Genomic DNA, 15,778 nt, shown 5'->3' on the forward strand with positions numbered 1-15,778 from the left:
GAAACATTTAGGTATTGATATTGAACACACTTAATCATACCACAAGGCCTTAGATTAATCATAGATAGTCTCAGAGTAGTTAGATATATTTACGGGCACTTCTATCATATTTTTTTCCATATCCATGATAACACTGACCTAATATTCAGAGCATTATACTTTGTTGTTATAAAAGAAAGTGCTTGGGAATTGGAGTCAGGAAGATTGGCCTGTCATCCAGGATGGTGACACCCCTATGTGGGAAATAGCAGAAACTCCTATATCTTTGAGAGATATCCATAACCTCCTTCAGCCTCTGTTTCTTCATCTGCAAAGTGGGAGTGATAATGCCTGAAGATTAAGTGAGATAATATATGTAAAGAAATGTGGACCCTGGTGAGGGATAACTGTGTGGCTCAGTCAGTTAAGGATCTGCCTTTGGCTCGGGTCATGATCTTAGGGTCCTGGGATTGAGCCTCCCTCTCATAGGAAACCTGCTTCTTGCTCTCTTCCCTGCTTGTGCTCTCTCTCCCTCTCTCTCTCAAATAAATAAATAAAATCTTAAAGAAAAAATGTAGTGCCTGAAAAATGAGGATATTTGAGGGGCACCTAGGTGGCTCAGTGGGTTAAAGCCTCTGCCTTCAGCTCAGGTCATGGTCTCAGGGTCCTGGGATCAAGCCCCACATTGGGCTCTCTGCTCAGCGGGGAGCCTGCTTCCCCTTCCCTCTCTGCCTGCCTCTCTGACTACTTGTGATCTGTCTGTCAAATAAATAAATTTAAAAAAAAAACAAGGATATTTAATAACTTTTGGATTATCCCTTAACCCTTCTCACATCTCCCTAATCCCTGGCTCCTGAGTCTTCCAACCTATAATTGCCTTTTAGCACCCATGGTGTAGTGCAAGAATTGGCAAACTTCTCTAGTGAAAGGTCAAATGGTATCTTGGGCTTTGCAGGCCATACTGTTCATCTCTGCCCATGTGGCCTAAAAGCAACCATAGGCAATACGTAAATGAACAAGCATGGTTAGGTTCCTATAAAGCTTTATTTATAGGCTCTGAAATTTCAATACCATATAATTTTCACATGTCACATAGTATTAATCCTCTTGTGGGTTTTGGGGTTTTTTTCCCCCAACCACTTAAAAATGGAAAATTCACTCTTAGCTGTCAGGCCACAAAAAAGCAGGCAAAAAGCTGGGGTTAGCACTGGCTTTAGTTTGCTGATTCTAATATAGAGAATGTCTATAAGCCATTTAATGAATCCACGGGGAATGGCTTTATGTGGCAGTATTCCCAATGGCTAAGAACCTAAGCTTTAAAAAGAAACACCTAGATTTGGATTTTGGCTTTGCCACTTAGTTTTACCTTAGATAAGTTACTTTACCTTCTGTCTATGCATGTTTGCTCACCTATAAAATTGTGCCTTTTTTTGAGGTTTAAATAAGATAATAGAGAAAGGTGGACTGTGGCATATAAGAGCCTAATGAATGGAAGCTGTAAATGTCTAGTCTTCCTCTTAGAGTGACTTCTTTTGCATTTTTCGTTGATACCCTAACCAAAACCCCATAAGCAATGGTAAGCCATTTCCCATGGCCTGCAAAGGATCTTGTGTCACTTCAGGAAATTCTTGTGTAAACCTTCTTCCTCATTTATAAATTTGTCTTTTAACTTTCCCTGTAGCCACAGCCAGAGCTCTGAGATGTAAGATACCTGGGGAGCTGACCCTCTTCTCCCCTTAACTACAGAAGCATCACAGAGGGCGTTTGGAACCTCTCAGAACTATGAGTTAAGTAGAATAGATGACCAGTTTTAGAGAAAATGGCTAATGAACAGGATCTTTAACACTGATTTGCCTTTTTTTTTTTTTAAGTTTTATTTATTTAAAGGATCTCTCCACCCGGTGTGGAGCTTGAATCCACTACCCCGAGATCAAGAGCCGCGTGCTTCTCTGACTGAGCCAGCCAGGTGCCCCTAACACCATTTTGCTCTTAACCAGCCATCCCTTTCTGCCGTGCCCCTGAGAGAAATAAGTGCACTGATCACACAGCAGAGTAAGCAAGCCCACACTTTGACGCCAAGCCAAGGTAGAATTCCAGTGAGCACAGCTGGATCACAGGCTTAGGCCACGTCAAAGTTAGGGGCCTCGAGCCAGAGCATGCCAGAGCGCAAACCACCTGCATCCCTTCACTCAATTCTAAATCGCCCATGTAAGACACAGGTGATCTAAGAATCTGCCAGTCTCCGCACATGGGAGAAGAGCTGGAAAAAAAGCAAGCTTGACCACAGCCAGCTGCCAGTTTTTTGGGTTTTGATTGTTTGTTTGTTTTTTATATTTATTTCTTTAAATTCAATTAGCCAACATATAGTACACCATTTTTTTTCATTTTTACATTTATTTATTTAAATTTAGTTAGCCAGCATATAGTACAGCATGTGGTATTGAGTGATTTGTTAGTTGCATACAACACCCAGTGCTCATCATGTCATGTTCCCTCCTCAGTGCCCATCACCCGGCTACCCTATCCCCCAACCCCCCGCCCCCCTTCTGCAGCCCTCAGTTTGCTTCTCAGAGTCAAGAGCGGGTCTTGGCTTGAAGCCACAGTGATGGCTGAGATGTGCTTGAAAGAGAAGGGGTGGGGCTTGTTAATGAAGCCTGCCTTCTCTTGGTAGAATGCATTCCTTCTCAGGCCTCTAAGTTATGCAAGCTCAAGACATCTTCCAAACAAAACCAACCTAATGAGGACCACCTGGAAAGAAATTTCTGCAGCATGGCAGCAGCTACAGTCTCTGTGTGTGTCTGTACTTGAGAAACAGGACTCTGCCTAGCCTGCTTGCTTAGCTGGAGAGAAAAGGACACTGGTCTCTGTAGCTGAAGTTGAGTAGCTGGGTGTAGGGTGGACTGAGCTGTGTGGGATATGGGGAGAAAAAGGAAACTTCTCCGAGCATGCAGGCTCTCCCACTGTGGGTCTAAGGCAGGTCTTGGGGGAAAAACCAGTGTGGCTCACCCTGAGCTGAGCCTTTCACTCTTCTGACTTTCTCCAGCTGCTCTGCATTTTGTGGGTAGGCCCTGAAATCATTTGATCCCTTGACCACGGTCTCTCTTGCTGGGTTGCAGCATATTCTGCGTTTCTTCTGCCCTCCTCTGCCTAATCCTGATCTTCTGATGGAATGCTCACTGTATGTTGTTAGCATGTTCCCCATGACTCCCTCTCCTGTCCAGAATGAGCTCGACACGAGCCAGGGCAATCCATCACAATTCTGTGTTCCAGCACCCCAAAGCCCCCCACCCGCCGGAAGGTGCAGATGGAAAAGGCTGAAGGCAACAGCTGCAAACCTTATTTTATTTCAGATCCCCTTCCGGGTCCCAGCAGCTGGGCTCGTGCCAGCCCTGTGTGGCTAACTGCCTAGAACCTCTTCACCTCAGTCTCTGCGTGGCTTCTAAAGGCAAGGTGGACTAGCCGTCATTGTCCACCTTGATTTCATTGCTTTCACCTCTTGCAGAACCCGCCTCTCTTTACAAAGAATCTGATGCTTCCCAGTGGTTTTTTTAAGGACTGGGAGGTTCTTCCACTGCCGTATTCCCCTTGTCAGACACCCACACAGCTTTCCGATCCTGTTCTCTCCTCCTCCTGGGAGGAAGCTGGAGATGTGCCCTGACCTTGACCGTTGGATGGCTGATGAACCGCCCATGGGAGCTCGCAGCGATTTTTGTCTTCTCTGATTGCTTTCACCGGAGAAGAGTACACAGTGGTAGACAGTCTGTTTTTGAAGTCAGAGACGTTTTTGTGCTACTCAAATTTGTGTTCCAGTCATGGCTTTACTACTCACTACTGTTTGCCTTGGATGAGTTGCTGGTCTCTTCATTTGCAAAATGGGGATGATGATATCAACATTTGAGGGATGCTCTGAAACTTAGTAGATAATATTTATTAAATACCTAGCACATTTGCATTATTTTAAAATTGCCTGTCCCTATGTACACATACATGATTTGTGTTTGCTAATTTGTATGTATTGTCCTCTGAGAATAGTAATTTAGGCATTGCTGGGTTTCAGCAAATATTTGGGAAGTTCTTTTTTTTTCCTGATAACATTAGAAATAGATTTTTTTGTTGTTGTTTTTGTTTTTAAAGAGAGGGAGAGAAAGAGAAAAAAGGGGAGAGGAGCAGAGTGAAAGGGAAAGAGTGAATCTTAAGCAGGTTCCATACCCAGCATGGAGCCTGAAGTAGGACTCAATCTCACAATGCAGAGATCATGACTGGTGTTAAAATGAAGAGTTGAATGCTTTAACTGACTGAGCCACCCAGGAGCCCCTGAAATAGATTTTTTGTTTTGTTTTGTTTTTTTAATTTATTTGACAGACAGAGATCACAAGTAGGCAGAGAGGCAAGCAGAGACAGAGAGAGAGGGAGGCAGGCTCCCCGCTGAGCAGAGCACCCGGGATCATGACCTGAGCCGAAGGCAGAGGCTTTAACCCACTGAGCCACTTTATTTTTAAAGTAAAGTCTGGGGAATAAGGAAAACCACAAGAAAATAATACAAATCACTTGAGATGATCATTGTCACCATTTTATCATGTAATGAAATTTTCATTTTTAAAGATCTTGTTTTGAATTTTATTTAAAAATTTCATTTTTAAAATTTTATTTCATGTAGGGTTAAGCTATACAAATAGTTTTTATTTTTATTTTATGTTATGTTGCAAATTTGTTGCCTTTAATTCAATTGTTTTCCAATCATATGGTTTTTAATGGTTCTAGAATCATCTATTATATGGGTATACCCTAAATAAGAACTCCCCTGTGGTTGAAAATTTTGGTTGTTTCCAGTTTTTCACTATGATAACTGTAGTTACACATAATCTTCTCACATTGAGAACTTCTTTTTGAGGAAATCGTTTTTATTAAAATTCAGTTAGCCAACACATTGCACATCATTAGTTTCAGGTATACTGTTTAATAATTCATCAGTTGCTTATAAACACCCAATGCTCATCACTTCACATGCCCTCCTTAATGCCCATTTGAATAACTCTCTAAAAACAAGCTGTGTCAAAAGGGGGAACACTTTTTTTTTTTTTTTAAGATTTTATTTACTTATTTGAGAGAGAGGAAGAGCACAGAGAGAGAGAGAGTGAGAGGGCGAAGCAGACTCCCTGCTGAGCGGAGAGCCTGATGTGGGACTTCATCCTAGGACCCTGGGATTACTACCTGAGCCAAAGGCAGATATGTAACTGACTGAGCCACCCAGGCACCCAAAAGGGGGAACATTTTTATAGCTTTGGACCAATATTGATGCATTTTCTAACATAAAGGTTTTGCCACATTAAATTCCCATCTATAATGATTCTCTTTCATACCTTCTTCACTTCTGAGTATTATTTTTTTTAAAAATCCTCCATTTTAGTAAGTGAAAACGTAATCTAATTGCTTGTTTCTTACTTGATTTTTTTCTCCTTGTTTTAATTTTTTTTCTTAAGTTTTTATTTAATCACCTGGTGTTATTCACAGTAAGTGCATTCCTTCATCCTCATCACCTGCTTCACCTGTCCTCCCACCCAGCTACCCTCTAGTAACCATCAGTTTGTTCCCTATATTTAAGAGTCTTTTGCTTGGTTCGTCTCTTTTTTCCTACTTGCTCATTTGTTTTGTTTCTTAAAATTCCACATGGGAGTGAAATCATATAGTATTTGCCTTTCTCTGACAGACTTATTGCACTTAGCATAATACTCTCTAGTTCCATCCTTGTCATTGCAAATAGTAAGATTTTGTTGCTTTTCATAGATGAATAATATTCCAGTATGTGTCTGTGTGTGTGTGTGTGTGTGTGTGTGTGTGTGTGTGTGTGTATACACACATACATGACATCTTCTTTATCTATTCATCAGTGGATGGACACTTGGGCTGTTGCTTATCTAGGCTTTGGAAATAATACTGGTATAAACATAGGTGTATATGTGTCCCTTTGAATTAGTGTTTTTGTATTCTTTGGGCAAATACCCAGTAGTACAATTGCTGGATCTTAGGGTAGTTCTCTTTTTAAATTTCTGAGGAATCTCCATGCTGTTTTCCACAGTGGCTGTGCCAATTTGCATTTCTACCAGCAGTGTTATTTTTTCTCTACATCCTTGCCAGCACTTGTTGTTTCTTGTGTTTTTGATTTTAACCATTCTGACTGGTGGGAGGTGATACTTCATTATAGTTTTTTATTTGCTTTTTCCTGATAATCAGGGATGATGAGCATCTTTTCAAGTGTCTGTTGGCCATCTGTATGTCTTCTTTGGAGAACTGTCTATTCATGTCTTCTGCCCATTTATAACTGGATTCATTTGGGGGGTTGTTGAGTTTTAGAAATTATTTCTATGTTTTGGATACTAACCCTTTATCAGATATGTCATTTGCAAATATTTTCTCCCATTCCATGGATTGTCTTTTTGTTTTGTTGATTGTTTCCTTCGCTGTGCAGAAGCTTTTTATTTTGCTGTAGTCCCAGTAGTTTATAGTTGTTTTTGTTTCTCTTGTCTCAGGGGACATATCTAGAAAAAAGTTACTATGGCCAATGTCAGGGAAATTATTGCCTGTGCTGTCTTCTAGAATATTTTTGGTTTCAGGTCTCACATTTAGGTCTTTGATCCACGGTGAACTAATTTTTGTGTATGGTGTAAGAAAGTGGTCTAGTTTTATTTTTTGGCATGTTGTTGCCCTGTTTTCCCAACACCATTTATTGAAGAGACTGTCTTTTTCCCATTGGCTATTCTTTCCTGCTTTGTTGAAGATTAGTTGACCATATAATTGTGGGTTTATTTCTGGATTTTCTATTCTATTCCACTGATCTCTGTGTTTGTTTTTAATGCCAGTACCATACTGTTTTAGTTACTACAGCTTTGTAATAAAACCTGAAGTTCAGAATTGTGATTCTTCCAGCTTTGCTTTGGGTATTTGGGGTCTTTTGTGGTTCCATACAAATTTTGGGATTGTTTGTCCTAGCTCTAAAAAAATGCTGTTGGTATTTTTATAGAGATTGCATTAAATGTATAGATAGCTTTGGGGAGTAGAGACATTTTAACAATATCTCTTCTTCCAACCCATGAGCATGGAATATCTTTCCATTTCTTTGTGTCTTCAATTTAGGTCTTTAACTTCTTTGGTTAGGTTTATTCTTTGGCATTTTATTATTTCTAGTGCAACTGTAAATGAGATTGTTTTCTTAATTTCTCTTTGTACTGCTTTATTATTGGCATAGAAAAATGCAGTGGATTTCTCTACATTGATTTTGTATCCTACAACTTTAATGAATTTATCAGTCTAGCAGTTTTTTGGTAGTCTTTCAGGTTTTCTATATAGAGTATCATGACGTCTGCAAATATTGAAAGTTCTTCTTCCTTACCAGTTTAGGAGCCTTTTATTTCTTTTTGTTGTCTGATTGTGGCTCAGACTTCCACTGCATTTTGAACAAAAGTGATGAGGGTGGACATCCTTGTCTTGTTCCTGACCCTAGGGGAAAGTCTTTTATTTTTTCCCCATTGAGGATGATATTAGCTGTGGGTTTTTCATATATGGCCTTCATTTTGTTGAGATATGTTTCCTCTAAACTTGTTTTTTTTTTTGAGGGTTTTTTATCATGAATGGATATTGTGTTTTATCACATGCTTTTTCTGCATCTATTGAAAGGATCATGTGATTCTTACCCTTTCTTTATTGATGTGATGTATCATGTTGATTGATTTGCAATTACTGAACCACCCTTGAAGCCCAGGAATAAATCCCACTTGATTACAGGGAATTTTTGTAATGTATTGTTGGTTTTGCTTTGCTAATATTTTGTTGAGGATTTTTGCATCAGTGTTCATCAGAGATACTGAAGTGTCCTTTTTTGTGGTGTCTTTATCTGGTTTTGGTATCAGGGTAATGCTGGCCTCATAGAATGGATTTTGAAGCTTTCCTTCCTTTTCTGTTTTTTGTTTGTTTGTTTTGTTTTGTCTTTTGAATAATTTGAGAAGTATTGGTATTACTTTCTTTAAATGTTTGGTAGCATTCGCTTGTGAAGCCATCTGGTCCTAGACTTGCGTTTGTTGGGAGTTTTTTGATTACTGATTCAATTTCTTTGCTAATTATGGGTCTGTTTAAATTTTCTGTTTCTTCCTGTTTCAGTTTTGGTAGTTTTGGTTTCTAGGAATTTATCCATTCCTTCTAGATTGTCCAATTTATTGACATAGTTTTTTATAATATTCTTTCTTTTTTTTTTTAAAGATTTTATTATTTGAGAGAGAGATGGGACAGAGGGACAGGCAGACTCCCCGATGAGTGCAGAGCCTGACTTGGGGCTCCATGCCAGGACCCTGAGATCATGACCTGAGACCAAGTCGGATGCTTAACTGACTGAGCCACCCAGGCATCCCTCATAATATTCTTCTACAATAGTTCATATTTCTATGGCATTGGTTGTTACTTCTCCTTTCTCATTTGTGATTTTATTCACTTGAGTCCTTTCTCCATTTTTCTTGATGAATCTCTCTAGCAATTTATCAATTTTATTGATTTTTTTTCAAAGAAGCAGCTCCTGGTTTCATTGATTTGTTCTGTTTTTGTATATCCTTTATTTCTGCTTTAATCTTTATTATTTCTTTTCTTTTGCTGGTTTTAAGTTTTGTTTGTTTTCCTTTTTCTAGCTCCTTCAGGTGTAAGGGTTAGGTTGTTTGAGACTTCTTTTGCTTTTTAAGGTACGCCTATGTTGCTCTACACTTCCCGCTTAGAACCACTTTTCCTGCATACCAAGGATTTTGAACCATTGCATTTTCATTTTCATTTGCTTCCATGTACATTTTTATTTCTTCTTTAATTTCCTGGCTGATCTATTCATTGTTTACTAGTATGTTCTTTAACCTCCATGTATTTGTGGTCTTTCCAGAGTTTTCCTTGTGGTTGACTTTAATTTTCACAGCATTGTGGTCAGAAAAGATGCATGGTATGACTTTGATCATCTTGAACTTGTTGAGGCTTGTTTTGTGGCCAAATATGTGACCTATTCTGGAGAATGTTCCATGTGCCTTTGAAAAGAATGTGTATTATGCTGTTTTAGGGTGGAATATTATGAATATCTCTTAAATCCATCTGGTCTATTATGTCATTCAAAGCCATTGTTTCCTTGTTGATTTTCTTTTTAGGTGATCTGTCCATTGATGAAAGTGGGGTGTTAAAGTTCCCTCCTATTATTGTATTATTATCAGTTCCTTTATGTTTGTTATTAATTGGCTTATGTATTTGGGTATTCCTGTGTTGGGTGCATAAATATTTATAATTGTTAGATCTTCTTGTTGGATTGTCCCCTATATTACTATGTAGTCTCCTTCTTTGTCTCTTATTTCAGCCTTTGCTTTAAAGTCATTTTGTCCAATATAAGTATTGGTATTCTTGTTTTGTTTTGACATCCATGTGCATGGTAAATGCTTCTTCATCTCCTCTTTTTCATTTTGCAAGTGTCTTTATATCTTAAATGAGTCTCTTGTAGGCAGCATATAAATTGGTTTTGTTTTTTTTATCCATTCTTTCACACTGTGTCTTTTGATTGGAGCATTTAGTTCATTTACAATCAAAGTAATTCTTAACCAGATATGTATTTACTGCCATTTTATCACTTGTTTTTTTTTTGTTATTTCTGAAGATTTTCTCTGATCCTTTCTTATCTTTCTTTAATGCTTTGCTGGTTTTCTTTTCTCTGTTGATACATTTGGATTTCTTTCTCTTTATTCTTAGCATATTTATTAGTGGTTTTTGATTTGTGTTGCCATTGGGTTTGTATATAACCTCTTCTGCATATGGCAGTCTATATTAAGATCATGGTCATTTAAGTTTGAACCCATTCTTTATTCTCCTCTTTCCCATGTAAAATATGGTGTCCTATTTTACATACTTTTATTTTGTAAGCTCCTTGACTGATTTTTTACAGAAATACTCATTTTTAACACTTTGAGTTTCCTACCTTTGTGCTGTCATTTTTGGTCTTTCATTTCCACTCAGAGAATCCTTTTTAATATTTCTTGCAGGGCTAGTTTAGTGATCATGAACTCCTTTATTCTTTGTTGCCCTGGGAAACTCTTTATTCTCCTTCTATTCTGAATGGTAGTCTTGTTGGATAGAGCATTCCGGGCTGTAGGTTTTTCCCATTTAGCACATTGAAGATATCATGTCACTCCTTTCTGGCTTGGAAAGTTTCTGCTGAAAAATCTGCAATTTTCCTTTGTATGTAACTGTCTTCTTTGGTCTTGCTGCTTTTAATAGTCTTTCTTTATCACTATATTTTACCATTTTAATTACAATATGTCTTGGTGTAGATCTGCTTTTGTTGATTTTGTTGAGGATCCTCTGTTCCTTCTGGATCTGTGAATCTGTTTCCTTCCCCCAGAGTAGGGAAGTTTTCAGCTATTATTCCTTCAAATAAATTCTCTGCCCTTTTTCTCTTTTTCTGGAACTCCTATAATGTGAATGTTATTATATTTGATAGAGTCCCTGAGTTCTGTCTGTCTTTTCTCATTTTGCATAATTCTTTTTTTCTCTGTTGTTCAGTTTGATCACTTTCCATTACTCTGTTTTCTAGGTCCAGTCTGCTGTTCATTCTGTCAAGCTTATTTCTCATTTTGTTTATTGAGCCTTTGATCTCTGCTATATTACTCCTCATCTCTGTGTTGATGGTCTCACTGATACTGTCCACTCTTTTCTCATGTCCACTGAGTATCCTTATGCTCATTGCTTTAAATTCTCTATCAGGCATATTACTTATATCTGTTTTCTTTAGATCTCTGGCTATGGCCTTTTCCTATTCTTGCATTTGGGATAAATTATTCTGTCTTCTCATTTTATGTTTCTGTGCCTGTTTCTGCTTGTTAGGAATGTCAGTTATATCTCCTATTTCTTGAGGGTAATGGCTTTATGAAGAAGAGGTCCTGTAATGTGCTGCATTATAGTGTCCTCTGTTTCCCAGGGCCTGGTGCTTCCAAGAGTATCTCCAAATGTGTGCGCTCTGCTGTCGTGTCCTGGCCACTTTGTACTACAGGCCAGTTGTCTGCCAAGGCTCTCTTTGCCTGTTGTGGGCAATGTTTGGTCCTTCGCGTGATTGTGGCATATTTTAACTAGGTGTGCTCTGATCTGCTTGTTGTTGGTTTTGGTTTTTTTTTTAAGATTATATTTATCCATTTGAGGGAGAGTTAGAGAGAGCATGAGAGAGGAGAAGGTCAGAGGGAGAAGCAGACTTCCCAGAGCTGAGAGCCTGATGCAGGACTTGATCCTGGGAATCCGGGAACATGACCTGAGCCAAAGGCAGTGGCTTAACCAACTGAGCCACCCGGGCACCCTCTGATCTGCTTGTTAAATGACACCTGTCATCACTACCACTAAAACCAAGGTCCCGCAAAACTCCCAGGCCAGGAGACATGGAGTGGACAAAGGTTTGCATCTGTCTTCTGGGGCAAGGGACCTACTGTGCTGGGTCTGAAGCAAGTGTTACTGGGAAGGGTAGTTCCACCAATATGTGGGGTGTGTGGAGGGAGGGAGCTGGGCTTGCTGTAAGCAAGTTAGGTAGCAAGTGTTGATGCTGCATTAGTTCCCACAGGTGACACTGTGCTTATGCTGAGTGGCATGGGAGATGGTATCAGGCAGTTCTTTTGTTCCCCTAGGGGTGTCTCTGGGGTGTGCTCTGAAATGAGCAACTAACTTCCCCACTGTGTACTGCAGCTATTCCCATGCTGTATGTCCCTGGGCTTTTTGCCATGCCTTCTCTCCAAGATCAGCCCAATGCCCTTGAGACTCTTCCATCCACTCCCATCGATCTTTAAAGCTCTAGGCTTTAAGCTGCACTAGTTGCAAAACTCGGGAAATTTGGCCCCTTTCTCTTTCCAAGTCAATAGCTATGGGGATTCTTATTCCTATGTGGTCCCCTCTGTGCTAGTCTGTCTCACTCTTCTTTGCCATCCTTTGCCATCCCCTCCTTTCCAGACAGCGACCATGATCTGTTTCTCTTCCAAGCTGCATCTCCACACTTCCTACCTTCTTTTGTGGCCTCTTCTCTACTTTTGGATGTGGAGTTTATTCTGCCAGTCTTCACGTCAATTTTGGGTGTATTTATGATGATCTGATAGTTACCTACTTGTATTTGTGGGATGAGGCAAGCCTAGGGTACTCCTACTCCACAGCCATCTTCTCTTGACCCCGCGCCAATGATTTTAAATATATTTAAATTTTATATATTATTTCATTATTTTAAATATATTTTCTTTTTTTTTTTTAAAGATTTTATTTATTTATTTTGACAGAGAGAGATAACAAGTAGGCAGAGAGGCAGGCAGAGAGAGGAGGAAGCAGGCTCCCCGCTGAGCAGAGAGCCCCATGCGGGGCTCCCAGAACCCTGGAATCATGACCTGAGCAGAAGGCAGAGGCTTTAACCCACTGAGCCACCCAGGCGCCCCAAACACATTTTCTATTTATATTCTTTGCCAGTCATTTTTTTCGGTCTATGATAACCTTTCACATATGCAGTATATAAAGTCTTTCACTATTGTAATTGTTGTAACTATCTATCCCTAGTCATTTGCTTTTTTTATTGTATTATGTTAGTCATTTGCTTTTCAATTTTGTTTACAGTGAGATTTCTTCATCTCCTATTTTCCCTCTGCTTTTTAGATGTATCAAAGTCTGTGTATTTGTAGTTAAAGATATTGATCTTTCTCTATATGAATTTTCTTTGTTTTATTGTTTATGCTTAGAAGTCATTTCCCTCCCAGGAATCACAAAAATAAATACTCACCAATATATTCTTTCTAAATTACTAATCTCTCTTAAATTTGTTTTGGCATGAGTGTGAGGTAGGGATCCATTATTTTAATAGGCATGATTACTATTAAATTATTAAAGCAAATCATAAAGGCTTTTTCAGAGTCAGTAGATATACATACAAATACCAAAACAAAGAATTCAAATGAAAATGTATTTGGGAGATATAATAAAAGGTCTGTGTCTCTTTTAATGAGAAGATTCTACTTTGACAGAGCTTTAGTTAATGCTTAAATAGCTTATATGCCATATTTAAATTGCACATTAAACCTTTTTTGTTATTCACTGAGTTGGCTACTAGAAGTGATAATATTTGGAATTCATCTTAACTTCTATTTCTCTGGGTATCTTCTCAGTTCTGTCCCTTCAATCCATCACCATCCATTTTTGGAGCAACCTGCCCTCCTAAACAGCATCTCTTTTCAGGAAGGGTGCCTTTGTGGATCTTTCCAGCCTTCTGATGTCCCTGTTTTAGTTTCCATGTCTTTAGTTTAGTGAGTCATTCACCAAGTCCCCAAACCCTGGTTTTCAGTAGTCCTATTTTGAAACATAGGAAATGTAGGTGACCTCAGGTAAGACATCATGAGATCTCTCTTGACTTGGAAAAATCAAATGTATTCAGAGGAAGAGCACTAACCCTTGGTATTTCCTGTTTCAGGAAAAGATGAAAGGCAAAAACAAGCTGGTGCCTCGCCTATTGGGCATCACCAAGGACTCCGTGATGCGTGTGGATGAGAAGACCAAGGAAGTGCTGCAGGAGTGGCCACTCACCACAGTTAAGCGCTGGGCAGCCTCACCCAAAAGCTTCACCCTGGTACGGACTGGCAATGGGGAGGACCAAGACAGCCTTGGGGAATACTGTGGGGTGGGAGAGAGAATACAAGCGCTATGGGTTTCCCTGGCCTTAGAGAGCAGTGTGCAGAGGGACAGATAGTGGGAGTCCACAGAGGGTGGGGACCGCTCCAGTCTTCTGTGTTCCTGATGCTCACCCTAGCATGCCCTAAAGGGAAACTTGCTAATGCTCAGAGGCTGATCAAAGGATCCCTCTTGGTCTCTAGTTGTTTCAGAAGTTCCTAAGCTTTGTGAAATCTTGCTGAAGTGTGTTTTCCCAGCCTGCCTAGAAACAGCATATGGTACAGAGGAAATGGCATAGACTTCGGGGTAGTGTTCAAAACCAGCTCATCATCTCCCATGTCTGAGAGAGTTCTCTCTCCTCTGTGAGCCTTAATGTCGTTAGCTTTAACATGGGAATCACAATACCTATTTCACAGAGGGGCTAAGATCAAACAAGATGATGATAAAATTCTCAGTGTGAAGTATATGGAAAGTGGGGAGAATGTAGTCCTCCCAGGCCTTCAGACCTCTGTACTCCTCCTCCCAACCTTAATAGTTGCTCTTAGCAGATGATAATTGTGTTATTTTCTTAACGATAGCTACATTGACACGTGAGAATTGATAGGATTGTTATTTTGTCGGGCACGTTGAACAATAAGAGAAATCAGTGTTGAAAGTTATCCATCTCCTGGCACTCCTGAAGTGTACTGTTCTCCAGGTCGGGGGAATATTTGAAGTATCAGCTTGCATCTAGATAAGGTCTCATAATATGGCATCAGGAAAAAAAAAAGGAGTAAGGAAGGGGTTTTTGAGGGAGTCTTTAGTTATCTAGTTTGATTATTGATGGATAGACTCTTGCCACTCAGAAGGAATCATCAGGAAATATTCCTTCTTCCCTCCTGGTCAGTAACTACCTGCGTAGCCCTTAAGAAGGGATGTTCTTACTTAGAGAACTGCGTCCTCACCTGCCATGGTAGGAAGTTGTGGATAACTTGGAAAAGAGACAAATCAAATCAATTAAAAACATGTTATTTAGAAATACTAGAAGAAACAGTGAAAGGGTTGCAAGTAGTTGCCTTCGGGGATGGAAGGGATGGAACGGAATGGAAAAGCTAGGAATGGCTAGGGCAGGGGCTCGCTGTGTTTTGTTATGTGCCTTTGAGTGCTATTAGTCTTTGAAAACTAGGTCCAGGTCCCATTTTGTTGAAAACAAAATGTTATTTTAAAGATAAATAAAAAATAGTATGAGTCACAGTAACTAGCTCAAGCACAAGAGAGAATGAATATCAGTGATGTTTATTAAAGTTGGATTAAAGTTTGTAACTTCTTATTTCTTTCTACTCTGAGCCTTAATTTAATTTCAGGTGTTTGGAGATTCTCCTGTTGTCTTCCTGCTATTGATTTTTAGTTCAATTCTCTTATGGTTGAAGGATATACAGTGCATAATTTCAAGTCTTCGAATTTTAAGATTTGGTTTATATCACAGGATATGGCCATTCTAGGAGAATGTTCGATGAGTACTTGACAAGAGTATTAAATATCCATTAGATCCTGTTAACTGGTGGTGTGTTCCAGTCTTCCCTATCCTGACAACAGTTGCAGGTTTTTGTATTTTTCCTTTCAACTTCCACTGCATGTATTTCGAAGCTCCGTTTGGTGCTTACATGCACATTTAAGATCCCTCTGTCATCTTCATGGAGAAATTGTTTTACTGTTTAATTCTTTTGTTCCTTATAAATTTGTTTCCTCTGAAATCTGCTTAATTTTAGTATAACCACTCGAGATTTTTCAAATTAATGTTTGCATAATATAGTTTTCCATCCTTTCACTTTCAACCTACCTATATTATATTTAAGACAAAGTTCTTACAAAGTGGATAAAGTTGGATTGTGCTTTTTTAAAAATCTACTTGGTCAGTCTCTTTTAATTGGTCTATTTAGACCATTTATATTTCAATCTATTGATATATTAAGGCTTAAATCTATCATTTTATAATATTTTTCTGTTCACTCCCTCCATTTCTTTTCCCCTATTTTTGTTGCCTTCTTTTGGAAGAGGTCTATCTTGGTTTATTTATAATGCTTTTGAGCATATCTCTTTGCTTAGCATTCTTAGTGATCTAGATATTACCATATATGTAAGA

At 39.1% G+C, this 15,778-nt stretch overlaps 1 protein-coding gene across 1 annotated transcript in view; it reads left to right on the top strand.

Annotated features, from left to right (window-relative positions):
* TLN2 (talin 2) overlaps positions 1-15,778 on the top strand; it is a 420,526-nt gene that overhangs the window by 249,961 nt on the left and 154,787 nt on the right. The window contains exon 12 of the mRNA XM_080808179.1: positions 13,460-13,615. Within this exon, the coding sequence (XP_080664305.1) occupies positions 13,460-13,615 (156 nt within the window). The remainder of the gene's footprint in view (positions 1-13,459; positions 13,616-15,778) is intronic.

The sequence above is a fragment of the Martes martes genome, assembly GCF_963455335.1.
Source record: "Martes martes genome assembly, chromosome: 7".
NCBI classification, from domain to species: domain Eukaryota; kingdom Metazoa; phylum Chordata; class Mammalia; order Carnivora; family Mustelidae; genus Martes; species Martes martes.